This window comes from Microcaecilia unicolor, chromosome 9 (assembly GCF_901765095.1).
Source record: "Microcaecilia unicolor chromosome 9, aMicUni1.1, whole genome shotgun sequence".
In the NCBI taxonomy this organism is placed as follows: domain Eukaryota; kingdom Metazoa; phylum Chordata; class Amphibia; order Gymnophiona; family Siphonopidae; genus Microcaecilia; species Microcaecilia unicolor.
Window position 1 is genome coordinate 180,522,685 of NC_044039.1, and position 22,261 is coordinate 180,544,945.

Below are 22,261 nucleotides of genomic sequence, written 5' to 3' on the forward strand. Positions count from 1 at the left end.
CGTGGTGATCGGTTAGTAATTGTAACAAATAAACGCTTTCTCCTCAGAGCTGTAGCCTTGCAGGTTCTTAGTGTGACATTGACAATAACCAAAAAGGCAGATGTCAGCCATTTCAGATTGAAACAACACATTGCAAAATATACCTTTTTTTGCATTTTAAGAAGAGAGATCTTCAACATGTTACAATGAATCAGAATGGAACAGGCAATCTCATAACTGATGACATCAGAGTGTACATATACTGATGTTTTCGGGGAATGACGCTCCTTCCTTTTTGAGAATGGGTTCAATGGGCAGGTTGATTACTGAGTGGAAGAGTCGCCTAATGGTTAGTGCAGGGGGCTGAGAACTCCCGGAACCAGGTTTGATTCCCATGATGTCTCCCTGTGACCCTGGGCAAGTCACTTAACCCTCCATTGCCCCAAATTACAAAACTTAGATTGTGAGCCCACTAGGGACAAAAAAACAAAAATACCTTAATCTAATATGTAAACCACTTTGGTTGTACCACAGAAAGACAGTATATCAAAAATCTAAAATATAAACTTACGACTATAATAGAGAAAGTTGAGTTTCATTTAAAAAGCTGCCCATAGGTGCAATGTGCATGGGGTAGCAGATGCTTGCGGATTTCAAAATGAAATATGCACATGTACGTGCACTTTACCCCCTAGCAGTTCTCCTTTTCCCTACAAAGAGAGATGTGCAATTTTCAAAGAGATTCAACCCACAGGTACCTCTTTATCCACTGAAGTCCCTTTAAAAACTACCCCTTTAACTACTGAAGAAGAGAGCCTTATCCAGGTTTTACGATCTGTTCCTTACAATTTGCATATCTTTTACTTGGTTACACCTGATTGGTTTTGGTGAAATGGATTGACTACGTAAATTACAAGCATATACTGATACCCGAGTCATTTAATTTAAAATTCATATAGGGATTTTGCCAGTAGCCTACCTCCAAGGAGTGTGTATGGACTTGGAGGAATGCCTTAAAGGATGCGTAGGCTCAGGCTTAAGGAGAATCACGATTGCCTTAGAAGACCAATGCAGTAAACTGTGTTGTGCTCAACATGGCTGATAGCTTCACTTTTAGCACTGAGGTTTTTTTTTTGTATGTTAAACTTACTTCTCATGTAAGTAAATTGTTATACATTTCGGGTACACTGGTGAGAGGGGATTTGAAAAGTCCAGGTCTGGATGTGCTCAATTGCCCCTGTATTTTATAAAAGGCTCTGCTGAATGCAGAAAGCTGGATAATGCCACTAAAAATCTTCACCGACAGCCTCAGCACTATCAAGATAGGGGCAAAACTGGATGTTATCTGGTACCACAGGTATTCAGCCCTGGTACCAAGCTATTTATCCAGATGAGGTAGGACAGAAACATTGCTGCTTACAACATTGACACAATGCACAATAAAATATTTTAATAGACAATATAAGGTTTGAGTGGAAGTGGAACATTTAGACCAGTGGTTCCCAAACTTTATCAGTTCATGGTGCCCCTAGGCTGCACATTTCCTCTCAGGTTTCCTCCCCCCCGCCCCAACCCCACAGCGTTGAGTCCTACCTTTGCTGGCAGGGATGCCCAAGCCCCGTTAACTGAAGAGGTCTGAGGCCTGAGCTCAATACTGCTTGAACAGTGAGAAAATCAGCAGATGCTTCAGCTGCCAACGCCAGCACTCCCGTGCATGTTCAGTTCGACATGAACTGAGAGTGCACGCGAGTGTTTCTTCTCTGATGTCTGTTCACTCTTTGGTCGTGGCTGTTCTGGTCAGTTTAAATGGCTCCCTTCCTGCCTGACCAGTCCTCTGCTCCCAGTGGCCTGCTTCCCCACCCACCGCCCTGCTTCCCCACCCACCGTCCTGCTTCCCCACCCACCGTCCTGCTTCCCCACCCACCGCCCTGCTTCCCCACCCACCGTCCTGCTTCCCCACCCACCGTCCTGTCATCTTCACCCACCGCCCTGCTTCCCCACCCACCGTCCTGCTTCCCCACCCACCGCCCTGCTTCCCCACCCACCGTCCTGTCATCTTCACCCACCGCCCTGCTTCCCCACCCACCGTCCTGCTTCCCCACCCACCGTCCTGTCATCTTCACCCACCGCCCTGCTTCCCCACCCACCGTCCTGCTTCCCCACCCACCGCCCTGCTTCCCCACCCACCGTCCTGCTTCCCCACCCACCGCCCTGCTTCCCCACCCACCGTCCTGTCATCTTCACCCACCGCCCTGCTTCCCCACCCACCGTCCTGCTTCCCCACCCACCGCCCTGCTTCCCCACCCACCGTCCTGCTTCCCCACCTGCCTTCTTTTCCTTCTTCTAATGTTTTCCAGCAACTTCCTTGGTATTTGTCCCTCCTGGATACTCTGTTTCCTCTCATACATCTTCTGTCTCCCACTCGCCCTCCTTTCAGCCCTCTCCCCAATATTCTCTCTTCCATGCTCCATTTTCACACCAGTCATGAGCTAACACCCCTCCCTCTCTCAGTACCCTAACCACAAGGAACACAACCAACATTCTCTCCATAAAGATTCATTTTAAACAGCATCAGAAAACAATAGAAAAAAAGAAAGAACACTCAGAAATCACAGAACTACCAACTAGCTAACCTCCGCCTAGCATATTTCCTGCAGGATGGTAATTTTTATTTGCAGTTAGCATGTCCAGGAGGCATGAGTAAATGGTACAAAAAAACCTATATTAGTACTTTTCCATATTTTCTGTTGTCTTAAAGCTAGCAGAAAGCTTGGAAATGCCTTTTTTTTTTGCCTCGTACTGCACTTTTTAACACTGAAGTTAATTTTACTTTCAGTTGAATGTAAAAGCTTTACTGGCACGCTAGCCTAGAAGTAAAAGTTTATTTCATGTTTACCACCTATTTACATCTATCGCAGATGTTCTACTTCATCCAATTAGCTTATTACAACTGACTTAAAGTGAAATTTTAGCATGGATGTAACAAAGTTGCCCTTCCCCCTCTCCTACCGGGGTGAAAATACTGCTTCCACAGCATCCCCAGCGCCAATTGACTCAGGAAGCAGAAGAACCAACTCAGGGGCCATTTATTAATAGCGTGTGTGTTTGCTGCCTGACTCAACTGGCAAAAATTGTGCATTTAGGCTAGAGGGTAATTCTATAACGGGGTACCTCCATTAGGTACCCTGAGGCCACATGATAGGAATAATTTTGAATGTACTGAGCCACATTGTTTTATAAATTGTTTCTGTGGAGACTCATAAAATAGAGGTATCTATTATTAGCACCTACCCGTGTTTTATTTGAAATATTGCAGTAAAGAGAAATACTGTTTTTAAACTATGGTATTCATAATAAAAATCAAACTGTGGTGAAGGTCCTGGTGCACAATGTTTGAGATTCAAGTCACAGGTTGTATAAGGTCCTGTTAACATTCTACTTTATGCTTTCATACAATCATTTTTGTGCCTTTCAAATCTTTTCCATTCTTACTGTTTCTATTGCTAAATGCTTTATTGGATTCATTGTATTTAGGGTGAAGAAACTAAAGGAGACCTTTATTCGTATACAGCAGCTAGAGAAAGAGATGAGTAATCTTCGCACTTGGTTAACGCGAATCGAGTCTGAACTTTCCAAACCTGTAGTTTATGATATCTGTGATGATCAAGAAATCAAGAAGAAACTTGCTGAACAACAGGTGGGAAAAATTTAACCGTCGTTGGGCCTGATGCAAAAAGGCTTATCTGTCATTCTGGGTCTATGGGACAAAAGCTTAGAGAACTGAGCCCTTTGTGAAATAAAACATTGTACCATGCTTTTGGGTTAGGCACTTCATAAGAACATAAGAATAACTGTACTGGGTCAGACCAATGGTTCATTTAGCCCAGTACCCTGTTTCCAACAATGGCCAAACCAGGTCACAAGTACCTGGCAGAAACCCAAATAGTAACAGCATTCCATGCTACCAATCCGAGGGCAAGCAGTGGCCCACAGTCTCAATAACAGACTATGAACTTTTCTTTCAGAAACCTGTCCAAACCTTTTTTAAAACCCAAATATGCTAGCTGCTGTTACTACATCCTCTGGCAAAGAGTTCCACAGCTTAACTATTCATTGAGTGAAAAAATATCTCCTATTTATTTTAAAAATATTTCCTTATAACTTCCACACTGAATATGCATCAGGCAAATCTGCATATAATTGATATAAGAACCTGGTTAATTTGCACGTTTTAATTACTCCAAAAGAAACAGGCAAAATTCTAGCCCAGGAGAAAGACAATTCTGGTCTGCAAGTTGGTCTCCTGTTTAAAATTTTTTTCACGAATTGCTGTGTGCAACACTTGATATGTTCAGAAAAGAGAGGCATTTTTGACATAAGTTTAGGAAACTTTACAAGTAGTGCTGCCTTGTACTCTTGCTTATAAGTAAAATTACAGTAGGACTTCACCCTAACTTGTCTTGATAGACAAACTAATTAGGTAGCACAGGCGGAAAGAAGAACTATTAAAAAGTCAATTTCTCTGTGATTTGCGACTTGGCAACCGGCAAAGCATAGTCAGTTTGTTTTTTCACAGTCCTGCTTCACTGGATTCTGAGCATGGAAGTGACACCCTTCCTTATAAAACCAGTAGGTAATATATTAGCTGGTAAGAGTAGTATCTGACATAAAGCCCCACTTCTCCAAATGAACAAAATAGCTCACTCAAAAGTTTCATTCACCTCTGCGAGTGTATATTGCTATATTTTAGTAGCCTTCTCCTGTAGGAAACTTTATTTTTAAAGAAATCAAAGAGGGCCCCTATAACAAAGTTAACTATTTGAAAATAATAGACTAACAAGTGTCAATGGAGCATCCAAAAGGGGCATCTAAACATGTGACAGTCAGTATTTTATCCAGATAAATCTTCATGTTTAGGTTTCCCCCCTTTTCCTCCCCCTTCCAGGTAAATTGCATGTGGACGTAGACCCCAAAATTCTATAAATAGCACTTAAAATTGCACTTCCAAATTTGGGCATGTGCCCAATTTGTGTGCTTAATTCAATTGAATGAGCCAATTAGCGCCAATAATTGGGTGCTAATAATCTGTTATCAGCACTAATTGGCATTAATTGAAATTTATGTGCATAGTCGTGGGGATCCACACGTAAATTTTACGTGCAGCTCCAAAAAGGGGTCACGGCCATGGGAGGGTCATGGGTGGATCAGGGGCATTCCTACAAGTTATTCTCGCTGTTATAGAATAAGGGGAATCTGCGCCTAATTTGGACGCAGGGATTTACACCAGAGTTTACAACAACCTATAGTCTTATCAGCATTGTAAAGTTATTCCCTGAAGTACTCTGCTTACTGTTGCTTGCTTTGTTTTAGGATCTGCAGCAGGATATTGAACAGCACAGGGCTGGGGTCGCTTCTGTCTTGAACATTTGTGAAGGTCTTCTGAATGATTCTGATGCATGTGCTAATGAGACAGAATGTGATTCTATACAACAGACCACCAGGAGCCTGGACAGACGTTGGAGAAACATTTGTGCCATGTCAATGCAGAGGCGCATGAAGTAAGCAAGTTTTTCAGTTTCCCATATATACAAAAACAAAACAAAACCCTGTGGAGTGCCCAGTTCATTCCATCACATCACTCAGTTGGTTTGAAACTCAAATAATATACTACTTCTAGTCAGTTCTGTCAGTGAAAGGTAACATGCTTCAGATCTCTGCATCTTTACTAACACTAAGGGTAGGGGGAAGTCTGCCACAAGACTTACCCTCAGTGGTAGGAGATGGGTGCAGTACACCCATTTAGAGGCCAAGCTAATTTTGGTTTCAGTTTTATCTTCGGATTCAGCACTGAAACTGACCTGAAATCTGTGTTCAGGTTTCAGCTGAAACTGCCAATGCATTTTCACCTGAAACTGAAACTCTCCCCCCCCCCCCCCCCCCCCCGCAATCACTCTCCGCCCCTTCTCGTGCAGCCTGGCCACCTCCCGGGCCAGCTGCCACAGTCCCTCTTTTCTCCCATCATCCAAATGCCCATCCCAGGCCTACTTTTAAATGCCCTGATGAGACAATCTCTAGTTGCTTCTGCTTATGCTGGTTAATTCAAAAATGGCTGCTGGGACCAGCCATTTTGGCTAAGGAACCAGCAAGGGCAAGAGTGACTGGGGGATTGTTCTTACCCAGAAGAGGCCACTAGACCTCCAGGCTGGGAGGACCCTCTCTTTGCCGGGGAGAGGAGGAGCCAGTTTCATTTTCAACCAAAACCAAATAGCAAATATCAGCTGCTGATTTGGTTTCAGTTGAAACCAAGTGCCCCAGTTTCAGTCGGCCTCTAGGCCTATTGTGTAAAATATCCACATGATGTAGTATAGAAAAAGTATTCTGTGGCACCTGTTTATTCACAATTTCCAAGCTTCGATTACAGAACAACCCAACAAATTACAAATAAATGGAAAAAAATAAAGTTTGGAAAATTCAGTGTTAAATGTATATGCATTATATTTTTTCCCCAATGGCAGAATTGAGGAAACCTGGCAGCTGTGGCAGAAGTTTTTGGATGATTATTTACGCTTTGAGGACTGGTTGAATGCAGCAGAAAGGACAGCAGCGTCCCCAAACTCTGCAGAGGTTTTGTACACCAGCGCCAAAGAGGAACTGAAGAAGTTTGAGGCTAGTATTGTAGATCTCAACCACAGAGTTATATTTTACCATATGTCATCTAAAGTTACATTATGACTCCTTTGAGAGACTGCTTCAGTGTAGGGGGTGTTAGATTTGTAAGAAAATAAAAAGAAATGCAAAGTATTATATAGAATAATAGTTCCATCACTATGATGTGCCCAAGCACAGCAGTGAAAGATAGTCTTTTTCATTTTTTTTTTTTTTGGGGGGGGGGGGGGGGGGGGGAGAGGCCTAGCATTTCCTCTTTTCATCAGCCCAGTTGAAGCCCATTGGGCTATGGCACCATAAACCTTCATTTGAATCTGCCAGGGTTTTTTCCAGTTCAGATTAATTAAAAGTTCAAATTGATTTTGAGAATAGCGTTCACATTTATTGTGTTCATTTGTTCACGCTGCATTATGAAGTATCTTTATTATGTGAAGATTACAAAGAATTTTTATCACACTACACATTTATTTATTAGCATTTATTTACCGCCTTTATGAAGGAATTCACTCAAGGCGGTGTGCAATAAGAATAGATCAAACATGAGCAATAGGCAATTACATCAGTAAAAATATTCAAATAACAATACAAAGTATGGCATAGTATACTACTTACAATGTCAACACAATACATAATACAACATTTTAATTGACAGTGTAGGGTATAGGCAAAGATGGAACATATAGATAGGTAAGAGGAGTTAGAAAATAATGTGGCTAATTTACAGAAAGTTGCACATGAGGTCATGAGGTCAGAGAGATGATTAAATGTTATCTCAGTTAGGGTAGGAGTGGATAAACATGTCCTGCTTCAGTATGTTCAGCCCGTGTCACTCCTTGTGTGTGTGTGTGTGTGTGTGAGTGAGACTAACAAGTTAGTTACTTCTTCTATTAAAGGCCTGGTTGAAGAGACAAGCTTTCACCTGCTTCCTAAAGTAGAGATAGTCTTGTGTTAAGCAGAGCCTTTCAGGGAGTGCATTCCAGAGTGTGGGGGATACTACGGAGAAGGCTCGCTTACGGGTATCACATCATGTAATGTCTTTTGAAGAGGGTGTGGTTAGTGATAGACCTTGGGAGGATTCATCATTACTTTTAGATTTATTTACAGGCCCATTTTGTGTAGGATAATCAAAGTGGTCTTGAGACACTCAGGTTAGAACACGTACAGTTTCCTCTGTATTTTCCAAAAGGCTCTGCTGAATGCAGACCCTATTCTAAAATATGTAGAAGGATGTACAAAAGTGCACATTGACTTCCCAGTACATCCAGTGGGAGCAGCAATTGTAAAAAGAAGAAAAAGCTGAAAAATGTGCATCCTGTACTCTGCCATCAGTGTTGCTATAGCCAGGAACATCACAGGTTCCTGGCTGTAGCAAAGAGGTAGCAGACCCCAAATAAAACCTGTTATCTGTTAAGGAGGGAACAAGTCCCTCTCCCACCTGGACATCCCCTGACATAAAGGACAGACCTTTATGATCCACACCCTGACACAATCAGACACTCACTTCCCCTAATGCCCTCCTCTCTCCAGACCTTACCAGGGGCTTCCCTGATAGTCTACTGGGAAGCAGGAGCAATCCCCAGTCTTTCCTTCTCCCATCGAGCACATGGATTCAAAATGGCACCTATGACCCCTAGCAGTGGGCTGCTATTTTCAGTGCTAATCTCATTATCTTATGAAATGTGCCGCATTAATTTTTTTTACCATGGAACATCACTGAAGCCAGACTATGGCTCTTTCGCTCACTTTGTTGATTTGGCAGCTTGACCCCTAGTGGTATTACCTGGGGAGTTCTGTTCCCCAGCAACTTGTCTTTCCACCCAGGCCATTCCCCTGTGAAGCTGAAGAAGTGCAAACCCCAGCCTGTATTAAATATACACAACTTTCTTGTAGCATTGGGCAGTTTTAGCCTCCATTCTGTTATACCAGTATGACAATGAAGCAAGTCTGATGCATCAGTCTTTGTGCTTTGGTTGTGAGACTGGCAGATGACCCTCCACTATCCTTTGACTTGTCCAAATAAACCTTGTTTACAAGACTCTGTGGGTACTTAAGCCATTAAAATGTAAAGGGAAGGGTTGGGAGGTTGCTGCCAGTCTGAGAGCTAATTCACAGCTGATTTGGATGTATATTTGAGGAAGGAGGGTGTAAATGAATGACATTAAGAGACCTTGTCCATAAAGCTGAGTCGACGTTCATATTTTTAGAAACATATCTTTACACTTGATTTCGAGGTGCAATCTTTCAAATATTTTTCAGCTTTGCTTACATGATTCATGTGTCATGCATGCAGTAACCCACATTACAAACTGTAATCTACCAACAACTTAAACTTATAAACTCACACTTCAGGCTTTCCAGCGTCAAATTCATGAGCGACTTACTCAATTGGAGCTGATCAATAAACAGTATAGGCGCCTTGCCCGAGAGAACCGCACGGACTCAGCCAGCAAGCTAAAGCAAATGGTGCATGAAGGCAATCAACGCTGGGACAATCTCCAAAAACGAGTGGCTGCCATTTTAAGGAGACTCAAGGTACAATACTTTGAAGTTGTAAGAGGATTCTTGAATTCAAGATCCTTAAAGGGCAATAAAATCCAAAGATAAGTTTTTCTTTTTTGATTTATGTATATTATTGTTGACAAACACAAAGACTTCTGAATAATATAATGTAGGGGTTTTTTTTCTGCCAGACACCGTGAAGAAATCAGTTGTTCAGTATTGAGTTGCATTTTCTGAGTCTTTTTTTCTTCCTTAATATTTTTACGGGGTTGGTTTCATAGCTATGAGTTATCTTGGGTAACATTCCACTTACCTGTAAATGGATGAATCAACCTCTTTTGTCTTTTATAAGATAGCATATATCCAGTGGAATCTCAGCATTTTGACTGAATTATTTCTTCCATTTAGAGGATACAGTTTTACTTCTCTCAATATAACTTACTTTTTGCAGACCCTCTTTCAAAATTAAAGGTTAAATAAAGTGGCATTCAAGTCTGCATCACATTCGTGGATTAATTTGTTACAAATATTAACCTGTATAATTACACAGGTTGATTCTCAAAAGGACTTAAGTTTGTTTGGGGGTCCTTTTACTAAGGTGCACTGAAAAATGACCTGCAGTAGTGTAGGCGTGTGTTTTGGGCACTCGCAGATCCATTTTTCAACACGACTGCAGCAAAATCAAAATTGGCACTCATCCAGCAATTGACTTAGCCGTAAGGTCTCATGCATTAACCGTGCAGTAATCGTCTACATGCGTAGAATGACGATTACCGCCTCAGTTTATGCCGCACGCCAGAAAATAAATTATTTTCCAGCGCACGTAGCAGCCACGCGTCAAAAAAGAAATTACCGCAAGGGCCACACGGTAGTTGAATGGTAACTCCAAATTTAGGCACATTGGGCATGCTTAGGTGCCTTCACGGCTTAATAAAAGGGCCCCTTTGTTATTTATAGCCCACCTGTATCCAAGGCAGTAAGAGGGGTGCACCTAAAATGGACGCACCAGGCCTAGCATATGCTAGAGTTCTATAACGGAGTCTTGTCACCAATATGTCTTTGTAGAATTGCCACTAAGCTTGCAGCATTGAGGGTGCCTAAACTGAGCTGTCAATGTATAGAGTTTCCCCAAATGTGCCTGCAGTTACTTGCACCTTTACATTCCTATGTGTATAATTTTACAGCCCATGGAAATGAAAATGCAATCTAAATACATCTCTTCTCCCCTCCCACTCAGCTTATGACACATCCCTGGAAACACCATCTCTAATTGTGGCTGACAATAGCTGCCTTCTCAGTGGGGGAGGGCAATTTTCAGACCACTGATTTAACATAAGCAAATCACTGTTTAACCATGTAAGTGTTCCTGAACAAGTGGCTCCTTAAAAACATTGTGCTCTTCCTCTGAATTTTTCAGCATTTCACTAATCGGAAAGAGGAGTTTGAGGGCACAAGAGACAGCATTCTTGTGTGGCTCACCGAAATGGACCTTCAGCTCACAAATGTGGAGCACTTCTCGGAGAGTGATATTGAGGATAAAAAACGGCAATTAAATGTAGGTACCTGTAGAGAGCATTCTCATGAATAGAAACAGTTCAATAGCATTGAGTAGTTTATACTAATCCAATATAAGTTGTTTTCTCACAAGACTGGAAATCTCTACAACTGGCATCTTTTGACAATGCCTTTGTATCACTCCATAGTGTGACCGTACATTGAATACTGTGTGTAGCTCTGGTCAACGCATCTCAAAAAAGATATAGCAGAATTAGAAAAGGTACAGAGAAGGGCAACGAAAATGATAAAGGGGATGGGACGATTTTCTTATGAGGAAAGGCTAAAGCAGCTGGGGCTCTTCACCTTGGAGAAGAGAAGGCTGAGGGGAGATATGATAGAGGTCTATAAAATAATATAAAATAATAAGTAGAATGGAACTGCCCTTTAAGCTTCCCATTGTCTCCTTCCAATGTTTCAATGTCTATGTCCCATTGTTACATTCTTAACAATACTTCGATCGTCTCGCATAACTCTGCACAATGTAATCCATAACCAAGTTGTAACATATTGTATTTCCATTATTCATATCATATTGTAAGCCACACTGAGCCCGCGAAAATGTGGGATACAAATGCAATAAATAAATAAATCACTTGTTTACTGTTTCCAAAAATACTAGGACTAGGGGGCATGCAATGAAGCTACTAAGTAGTACATTTAAAACAAATCAGAGAAAATATTTCTTTACTCATCGTGAAATTAAACTCTGGAATTTGTTGCCAGAGAATGTGGTAAAAGCAGTTAGCAGGGTTTAAAAAGGGTTTGGATAATTTCCTAAAAGAAAAGTCCATAAGCCATTATTAAGATGGACTTGGGAAAATCCGCTGCTTATTTTTAGGATAAGCAGCATAAAATCTCTTTTACTCTTTGGGATCTTGCCAGGTACTTGTGATCTGGATTGGCCATTGTTGGAAATAGAATACTGGGCTTGATGGACCTTCAGTCTGTCCCAGTATGGCAACACTTATGTTCTTATAGAGTAATTTTTAAAAAGCCTATTTCTGCACATCCAGCTCTGCTTTATCCCCAAGAAATATAGTATTTTTGCAGAGTGCGCCCCCAATATATGTATTGAGTTACACATACCGTATTTTTCGGACTATAAGACGCACTGGACCATAAGACGCACCTAGGTTTTAGAGGAGGGAAATAGGAAAAAAAATTTTTCCTTTTTCCCAACTCTAAAACCTAGGTGCTCCGGTGCGTCTTGTCCGAATCCCTCCCTCCCTCCGAGTTCGGGATCGCCCTCCCCCCGGCCCTGTCACCACTTCTCCCTACTCACGTGATCTTCCCTGGTGGTCTAGTGACGTCGGGGCAGGAAAGAGCCCCCTCTTTCCTGCCCAGCGCGCTGCTCTCCATCCTCCTGTATGCATTGCTGCCTGACGGTCTCGGCGAGATTCAAAATGGCCGCCGAGAATTGAAGTCTCGGCGGCCATTTTGAATCTCGCCGAGACCGTCAGGCTGCATACAGGAGGATGGCGAGCAGCGCGCTGGGCAGGAAAGAGGGGGCTCTTTCCTGCCCCGACGTCACTAGACCACCAGGGAAGATCGCGTGAGTAGGGAGAAGTGGTGACAGGGCTGGGGGGGAGGGCGATCCCGAACTCGGAGGGAGGGAAATCTCTATCTTCAGACTATAAGACGCACTCCCCATTTTCCACCCAAATTTGGGGGGAAAAAAGTGCGTCTTATAGTCCAAAAAATACGGTATATATCCTGAACACAGGGATCCCTGGGGTTGGGAAGAGGTTTGTGCTTATGCAATTACATCTGCATCTGCTGTTTACCATGCACATTGATCTGAATTTTAAAATGTATGCATATAAACTCTTTGAGTCCAAAAAAACAAAAAGGCAATAATCTGCTTACAAAAGTAAAAAAAAAAAAAAACCCCCACAAAAGCAGACTAAAAAAGAAAATCTGATAAAAAAAAAAGTTTAATATAACAAAACTCAGAGGTAAATTAAGGGTTTTGTTATATTAAACTTTGTTTTTTATCAGATTTTCTTTTTAGTCTGCTTTTGTGGTTTTCTTTTATAAACTCTAAGGGGTTTGCATGCATTCTGAGAGTAATTTTAAACAGGGTTCTAAGGTAAGAAGGCGCCTACTCAGGCGCTATTTATTTTTTTAAAAAGGCAGCTGCCTACTTTTTTTTTTTACAAAATACTAGTGTAAGAGGCAGGGGAGGTGTAAGTGTTGTTCCAAAATTTCTTATGTACGCATATAAATTACAGTGTTTTCTAATCTACATGTTTACTTGTCTGCTCCATTCAAACTCCAACCCTCCACACACCCACCCGCAAAGTCTGCACCATCATGTCATGGTGTGTACTTTTTACCTAGTTGGTATTCTGTAAGGAGTCATGAATGTGTGTGCGTTGCCACATCCCATATGTAAATGTTTATAATGCCCCAAAATGGGCACATACTTTACCACTTAAAGTTTGCACCCCATTTGTGAATCTTCTGCTTTGTGTGCACACAGTTATAACCCCATATATTTTCTCTTCTTGGAAGGAGACTGATATCCAGGGGCGTAGCTAGGTGGGGCCACGGGGGCATGGGCCCCCACAGATTTAGTCCTGGCCCCCTCTACTCTTGACCCCCCTCCTCCCCCCTGCTGCCGACCCTCCCCCACCACTTTCGACCCACCGCTGCAAGGTACCTTTGCTAGCGGGGGTCCCCAACCCCCGCCAGTCTTAGTCTTCTTCAGCACCTGTCTCCGGCGCATTCGCTGATCTGTCCAGGGATGTCAGGACTCACAGCACAGGTCAGCGAACATGCCGGAGACCGGCACTGAAGAAGACTAAGGCTGGTTGTGGACCCCTGCCAGCAAAGGTACCTTGCAGCGGTGGGGGGTGATGTCAAATGTGGCGGGAGTGGGTCGGCGGCTGGGAGAGGCGGGCTAAAATGTGCCCCCCACCTTGGGCTCTGGACCCCCCTCCCGCCAAGGTATGGCTACGCACCTGCTGATATCCAGTGAGAATTTCATTATTGTTTTACAGATACCTTAGCCCTACACAAGTTGTGTAAATCCTGAAAAAGTACTTGGTGTAGGGTGCATTTGCAATCCCTCCATAGAAAAATCTAGCATTTAAAACATTCTAAATCTAGAATGAGTAGTAAACTGCATAGAATTATTTCAATCCTTTTTTAACAGGGATTCCAGCGAGAAATAGCACTAAACATCAATAAGATTGATCAGTTGATAGGTTCAGGGGAGCTGCTGATTCAGAAAAGTGAGCCTATAGATGCAGTGTTAATTGAAGACGAAATAGACGAACTCCTTAAGTACCGTCAAGAAGTATTTGGCCGTGTCTCCCGATTCCACCAAAGGCTGACTTCCAGGAATCCAGTAAGTAATCTTTTTGTAGTGGGATAACACAGACATGGTTTTGGACTTACTGTCTGCTTCCCCTCTAATTTTTTGTTTAACATAGGCATCTGTTTCCCTTCTCCATTTTCCTTGATATTCATTGTTTTTTAGCACCGCTTTGACCTATTTAATGTAAAGGTGATATAAGAAATAGTCAATAAACATAATTTAGAAATAAACCCAGTTATTCCAGACAGTTAGGGCACTGCTAAGTGGTGTGTAATTTCCAGTAAACTCTTAATTTTTAATGAACTTCTTCTAGAGTTGACCCTGTTCGAACCACTCTGGGCCATCTCTGCATCTGGATTTCCTCCGTCCATCTTAGTCTCCACTCCCTTTCCCTTTTCCTTCTTACCCTGTTCCTTCCTCCCTATCCAATGTAATTGTAATTGATTAATCTGTATATTGTAAGCCACTTTGAGTCTGCTTTATGTGGAAAAAAGTGGGGTATAAATGTTCATAAATAAATAAATTATGGGGGTCTTTTACTAAGCACGGTAGAGTTTTTAGCTCATGGTAGAAATCAGCTGGCAGTAAACGCCAAGACGCTCGTTATATTCCTATGGGCTTCTCGGCGTATACCGCCAGCTGATTTCTACCACGAGCTAAAAACGTGGTTGCAGCTTAGTAAAAGACCTCCTATGAGTACAGGACTATTGACCCTTGAGGCCCCCTTTTACTAAGGCGTGCTCATGTTTTTAGCGCGTGCTAAAATTGTAGGCGCGCCAAACGTTAAAGACGTCAATACATTCCTATAGGCGTCTCTAACATTTAGGGCGCCTACAATTTTAGCACGCGCTAAAAACATGAGCACGCCTTAGTAAAAGGGGGCCAAAGTGTTGCAATTAGCTCTTCCTGACAAGTTAAAAAAATTAAATATTGCGCTATAAATCCTAGACTACGATTAGCCCTGACAGCAAAATATTTAAGACTCATTTTATATAAGGTGTAGAGACCAGAATTACAATTTCCAGGTTAGAACGTGCTCAGTTCTAGCAGTATTGTACAAAAGGCTCTGCCGACAGAGCATTTTGTAAAATAGCTGCAGGAGTGTGCCAATTAAGTAGTAAAGACGTAACTTTAATATGGTTTTATTGTGGAGGTGGTTAAAGGGAATGACTCCCTTAATCCCTTATGTATAGACCTGGCCAAAATGAGCAATTTTTAAAAATCTGTGCTTGGCTTTAACTGGTTCAAAACCCTATGGGAATACCTTTTCTATAGACGTGTATTCACTTTATGAAATGGGGAATGCAGGTGTAGATTTTTGCACCACCCAATCCACGGCCCTTCGAAATCTCTACTTGGTCTTGCTCTCCATGTGTATATAGTAGTTTTTTTTAATTACTGTTTACACATGATTGAGATCTACATGTGAAAATGCTGCTATTTAGACATGAAGATGCTTTTAAAATAGAGGCTTTTATGTTCCCACTGGAAAAGTAAATTCTGATACACATATTTTTTTGTAGTATCTGCACCGTGACTTTAGGGCCCTTTTACTAAAGCTTAGCACACGCTAATATCTGTTAGTACACGCTAAGTGCCATGTGACCCATAGGTATAAAATAGGACGCACATGATTTAGTGAAAAGACCCCTTAGTAATTATGCGTCTATGAAGCTGTTTTTGTTTTTGAAATTTGTACAAACATAGTCTTGGTAAGAGAAAAGATTATGAACTGGCTGTCTGAGAATCAGGAGTAGCTACACAGAACAGGTTTTGGTTTAGTTGTACAAGCACTGAGCTATAAAAATTTGATCCAAAATACTGAATTAATTTTTCACAGGGTATGGAGGATGAAAGAGAGACCTCTGAAAATGAGACAGATGCAGAGGACTCGAAAGAGATGCAGAACGGCTTGTGGCATAAAGGAACTGCTGGGAAGCGGGCACACCAGGAAGTGTTTGCTTGTCATCTCATGCCCCCTGCACCAGGTCATGAGAGGTCTGGCCGTGAGACCCCTGTCAGTGTTGATTCAATCCCACTTGAATGGGATCACACAGTTGATGTAGGTGGGTCGTCTTCTCATGAGGATGAAGATGATGGAACATATTACAGTGCTTTGTCAGGTAAGCACAGAGGTCCAGCTAAGGGACTATTCACCAGAATTTAGTTTTCAACATCAGAATCATTACAGTGACGCCAGGTACACAGAATCTTTTTAAATAAATGTTAAAATGTTTAATAAAACCCTGCAAAAATCCTATAGCAACTCTGTTGTTGTTGTTTTTTTTTTTTTTCAAATAGAAAATTGACATTAATTTATTCTATATTGATTTGTACTCACTGGGGCAAACATTCTAAAATAGACTTTAACAGGATAATTCTGTAAAGGGTCACCTACATTTTGGCATCCACAATCTGTCTATTTGTAGCCTATTCTATAAAGAAAAGTAGGCACCTACCTTTCTGTGTAGAATACCAGAATGTGCCCATATTCTAGGTGCTGTCACTTGCACCAACCACAGAGCTAGTGTAAATGATCACGCCTAGATCGGGATTACGTGTACATTATAGGCTTCTATAATATCCGCGTAATGTGCACCCTGCCAGCCTGCAATTTAGTCATCATTTCATTTAGGTGCCATTTTACAGAACAGCACATAACCGGGATATTGGTATTTATGTGCATTAATATATACATAACGTGCATAAATGCGGGATTCAGGTTATTTACTCATGTCCTTGGCACCCTTCTTATAGACTTAATCCCTAAATCAGAGGTCTTTAAATCCAATTCTCGAGGTCCACAGTCCAGCCTGGTCTTCAGGATTTCCGTAATGAATATGTATGAGATTTGTTTGCTTGCAGTGGAAGCGGTGAATGCAAATAGATCTCATACATATTCGTTGTGGAAATCCTGAGAGCCAGGCTGGTTTGTGGAGCTGGAGGACTGAATTTAAGGACCACAGCCCTAAATGATCATGCACAGTTTTACTTTCTAGCCTTTACAAGCTTCCTTGTTCGGTATCTGAAATATGAATGCTGCATATCCAGTGAGGAAAATGCCATTATTCTCTTTCAGATGTAGAAATCACAGAAAGTCCTGAGGCATATCTTAAAATGACCACAAAAACTTTGAAAGCATCTTCTGGTAGGCACCTGCCGATGCATGTGTCTCATCCTGACAACATCACTGTGATGAATGCTGTTACCCTTGAACTTCATGTTGCCACATCTTACATCTTGCCTTGTGTTAAACACTGTGTCCCCCAGCCATTAGGCCATGACGCCCTAATGCTGGAACACATATTGAGGGTAATTTTATAAAGTCACGCCTAGTTATTGCGTGTTTTTGCGTGCCTATGTTACGCCTATTTTATAAAGTCAAGTACGTGCCTGCTAACATAAGTTCGACAGAACACATGTAAATGCAGACACTTCACTTAAACCAGCTTGAGGGCTGGTGTAAACGTTAGCATGTAGTGTGCAAGCATACATGTAAATTAAGGGATATTATAATTTATGCATGTATGTGCAGACTCCACCTCTGCTTCACTCAAAGCTCCTCCCCTGTGCATGTGCCTAGTGAAAGTGCGCACCATGGAACATATGTGCATTCTGTCTCACTAGTTGCTATTGTATAAGAGGTCATTTACGCACATCTGTGTCCAAAATACTGTGGCTCCTCATAAAATTACCCACATTATGTGCATTACAGACTTGACAAGTGTATGCCTGTAACACTAGCCTTCTCACATGCAGACAGAACTAATATTCCTTTATCATATTGATCCAAAGCCTGTTTTCTTCTTCTGAATGGCTTGGGTGGTGATAATGTAGGACGGGTGCTTTCCTATGGCTTACATTCCTTTATGAAATTGTTTGTTACTACAATAATCAGTTTGAACAAGAAAGAGGGTTCAATCAGCAGAGCCTGAAAAAAGTCATGATTGCCTAGTGTGGTTTCTGCAGCAAATCCCCTGTTCTGTCGTAGCCACACGGATGTGCTTAGCCTTCTATCTTAGCTGTCTTCAACAGCAGCAGCAACATGACTGTGAATCCCATAGGCATCAGAACGGGGGGGGAGCCATGACGTCCCTAAAATATTCCTTCCTTTCCTTCCCTCCCCCCCCCCCCCCCCCAGTCTCCAGCATCTTTCTTTTTCCTGCCCCCCTCCCCGCTCCCCTGGGAGGTGTTGACTTTCTTACCTCCCTCCCCCAGGGGTGATGAAACTACAATTTGCATAACTCCAGAAGCATCACGGCCGGCTGATGTGGGACCCTGTTGGCTTCCACCCTCCTCTAAAACAGGAAGTTTGGAGGAGGCAGGAGTGGGCAGGCCTTGCACATGCGCAGATGCTCAGTGCCCCATGCTAGTTGGGCATGATGCTGTTTTGTTACATAGACTGTGTAGTGTCACCGCCCCAGGGAGGAAAACAACACCTTGTAGAGGAGGGAGAAAAAGAAGAAAGATGGAGAAAATGAGGGGGAAAGAGGGAAATGCTGGAAACCATGGTGAGGGGGAGGGAAGGAAGAAGAGAAATGCACACCATGGTGAGGGGGGATGGAGAGGCTGAAGAGCTGGGGGAAGGAAGGAGAGAAATGCTGGACATTACAGGAGGGCTGAGAGGTAGGGAATGACGAAAATGTTGGACACCAGGTGGGGGGTGGGGGGTTGAGAGGGAAGGAGAGAAATGCTGGATACCACAGGGGGTGGAGGGGTTGAGAGGTAGGGAAGAAGAGAAATTTTGGACATCATGGGAGTGGTGTTTGAGAGGCAAGGAAGGAAAGAGATGCTGAACACCATGGGGGAGTGGAGACTGTGGGTTGGTAGGTAAGGGAAGGGGAAATGCTGGGGTTGGGGGCAGAGATAGAGTGGGTTTGGAGGCAGAGCTTGGGCTCCCCCAAACAAAAAGGTGTTCTGCTGCCTCTGTTCAGTCCATCCTAATAGTCTTGAAAAAGGAAAGAAGTCTGACATATTTAACCATTTGGAAAGGACAAAAATGATGTCGCAGCCTGTAACTGCATGGCTCTCACTCCATTACCTGATATTTCTGCATCTTGTGAATATGCATGCTCTGCAAAGAAAAGCTTGTGGTTTCTTGCTGCTACCAGAATCTGAACTTTGTTATTTAAAAGAAAGTTGTATCTTCCGTATCATGTGAAATGTTTTTAAAGTGTACATTAACAAGCAGTAATACTTGCCCTCTGTCTCTAAAGTTTTACAGCTGGCTTGTATTTTTTTTTTTTGTTTTGTTTTAATTCTTCGAATAGCTGCATCACAGTTCCCCAGAACTCAGGGGAGCGACCAGGCAATTTCATTTCTGTTGTGTTCATGCAGTCTATCTGATGTAATTTGTGGCATCATAGCTGGCTAATATGAACCATTCATATCTAGGATTTATGAGTTAATTTGCAGCTCATTTGGTAACATGGCTGCTGTAGAGGTTCGGGGAACATACCCAGGAGGGTGCTTGAAGAATTTCAAGAACAATGACTTAATGTTGCTGCAGGGTGAATATTGCTGCTTGTGAAATATTGTACAGGCCACAGCGTGTGTGTGCACCTTTCTATTAAACATCAAAACCATGAGAAGTCAATATCTGTTCTGTTGCAGGAAAATCTGATTCAGAAGCTCATCTGTGGCATTCCTCTGACACCCAAACACCCAGGAAGCATCAGTACCAACAAACTGAAATGACTGGGAACTTACTGTCTACAGAAACAGATGTGCCCTATAAAGTAGGTTATGTATCCTGTCTCTGCCACAAGAAACTTGTAAGAGAGGATGACAGTAAATCTATTGTACATGTTTTTTCTTTATTATTTTTTTCTACAGTATATTGAAGATGTGTAAGGAGTTAAATTATGTTCCTTATCTCACCATGGATAGATGCACTTCATTAAAAAAAAAAAAAAAAAACACTGGCAAATTTTTTTTTTTGCCTTATTAGCAGGAATAGAGAGTGTCAGACACTCAGAAAAATACGTCTAAGTAATGAACTGATACTTCTTTTGTATTTGTTCACACATATTCAGGAGCTATTGTTTTGGTTTTTTTACTTGCAGGCATTTTTATATTCTAAGATCAATATTCGAAAAGCTCTTTACGGTTGGCAGCTGGTGCCGAATGCATAATTGTTTTTGCTTAATTCCCCGCAGTTATACAGATAAACTGTTGTCTGTACACATCAGTGTTGGGCCCTTTTACTAAAGCTTGCTGCACTAAATACTGGATGGCCTATTTTATATCTATGTCCGTTAGCACACACCAAGCCTTAGTAAAAGATCCCCCGTGTGATCAAAATTATCCATTTCAATTGGGGTGGGATTAGAAGCAGTGTGGGGGTGGAGCTAAAAGTTATATGAAGAGTGGAAAAAATCTGCCACTCTCCAGATAATTTATACATTCAAGTCTGAAAGCAGAACAGGAATAACTTTGGTTGCTGAAAATGTTTGTCCTATCTTTAAACAGATAACTTATCCATTTATAATGGAAAATATAACTGTGCTAAAAATCTGCATAACTTTGAATGGATTAATTCAGCATATTTTATTCCACTTCTAGCTAAAAAAAAATTAGCCCTAAGGCAGATTACAATAAAGTCATATTATAATCTGCTTTAGGGCTAATTTTTTTAGCTAGAAGTGGATAAAATATGCTGAATTAATCCATTCAAAGTTATGCAGATTTTTAGCATAAAAAGAAGCACTCAGACACAGTCTCAAAAAAAACCCCAAGCCTTTCCTAAGTTCTAAAATACTCTACAAAGTATTAATGTCAGCATATTCCATAGTCTTGAGCATAACACCAGAAAGCACTGCACTTTGTCACTGTCACCTTATTAAGCTCAGGAGACAACTCAGCCTATCCAATAAGAAATATTTAAACACTAAGGAGGTAATTCTATAACTGTGCACCTAGAGGGTGCCCTGATAGGAGACAAGTGCACTCCACATCCTAACACACTTGCTTGTTATATCTGTCATCAACTACTGCAGCGCACTATTTAATGGCATTTGCCAAAGGGAGCTGTGCCAACTGCAACTAGTGCAGAACACGGCAGTAAAATTAATTTTGGGTGGGCAAAAAAATAGGATCATATAACTCCTCTCCTTCACCAGTAACATTGGCTGCCTGTGCGCATACACATCCAGTATAAGATCATTATCCTGATTCACAAAACAATAACTACTACTACTACTACTTAACATTTCTAGAGCGCTACTAGGGTTACGCAGCGCTGTACAATTTAACAAAGAGAGACAGTCCCTGCTCAAAGAGCTTACAATCTAATAGACAAGTGAACGGTCGGTCCAATAGGGGCAGTCAAATTGGGGCAGTCTGGATTCACTGAACGGTAAGGGTTAGGTGCCGAACGCAGCATTGAAGAGGTAGGCTTTAAGCAAAGACTTGAAGACGGGCAGGGAGGGGGCTTGGCGTAAGGGTTCAGGAAGGTTGTTCCAAGCATAGGGTGAGGCGAGGCAGAATGAGCGGAGCCTGGAGTTGGCGGTGGTGGAGAAGGGTACTGAGAGGAGGGATTTATCCTGTGAACGGAGGTTACGGGCGGGAACGTAAGGGGAGATGAGGGTAGAAAAATACTGAGGGGCAGCAGACTGAGTGCATTTGTAGGTAAGAAGGAGAAGCTTGAATTGAATGCGGTATCTGATCGGAAGCCAGTGAAGTGACCTGAGGAGAGGGGTGATATGAGTATATCGGTTCTGGCGGAATATGAGACGTGCAGCAGAGTTCTGAACAGACTGAAGGGGGGATAGATGGCTAAGTGGGAGGCCGGTGAGGAGTAAGTTGCAGTAGTCCAGGCGAGAGGTAATGAGAGCGTGGACGAGAGTTCGGGTGGTGTGTTCAGAGAGGAAAGGGTGAATTTTGCTGATGTTAAAGAGGAAGAAGCGACAGGTCTTGGCTATCTGCTGGATATGCGCAGAGAAGGAGAGAGAGGAGTCAAAGATGACTCCGAGGTTGCGGGCAGATGAGACGGGGAGGATGAGGGTGTTATCAACTGAGATAGAAAGTGGAGGAAGAGGAGAAGTGGGTTTTGGTGGAAAGACGATAAGCTCGGTCTTGGACATGTTCAGTTTCAGGTGGCGGTTGGACATCCAGGCAGCAATGTCGGATAAGCAGGCCGATACCTTTGCCTGGGTCTCCGCGGTGATGTCTGGTGTGGAGAGATACAGTTGGGTGTCATCAGCATAGAGATGATACTGGAAACCATGAGATGAGATC

The 22,261-nt window shown here is 42.3% G+C and overlaps 1 protein-coding gene across 1 annotated transcript in view; it reads left to right on the forward strand.

Moving 5' to 3' along the window:
- LOC115477722 (nesprin-2-like) overlaps window positions 1-22,261 on the forward strand; it is a 359,728-nt gene that overhangs the window by 272,848 nt on the left and 64,619 nt on the right. Inside the window, exons 64-72 of the mRNA XM_030214775.1 lie at window positions 3,514-3,676; window positions 5,350-5,537; window positions 6,495-6,645; window positions 8,995-9,177; window positions 10,562-10,699; window positions 13,859-14,053; window positions 15,864-16,146; window positions 17,103-17,171; window positions 19,637-19,761. Of these exons, the coding sequence (XP_030070635.1) occupies window positions 3,514-3,676; window positions 5,350-5,537; window positions 6,495-6,645; window positions 8,995-9,177; window positions 10,562-10,699; window positions 13,859-14,053; window positions 15,864-16,146; window positions 17,103-17,171; window positions 19,637-19,761 (1,495 nt within the window). The remainder of the gene's footprint in view (window positions 1-3,513; window positions 3,677-5,349; window positions 5,538-6,494; window positions 6,646-8,994; window positions 9,178-10,561; window positions 10,700-13,858; window positions 14,054-15,863; window positions 16,147-17,102; window positions 17,172-19,636; window positions 19,762-22,261) is intronic.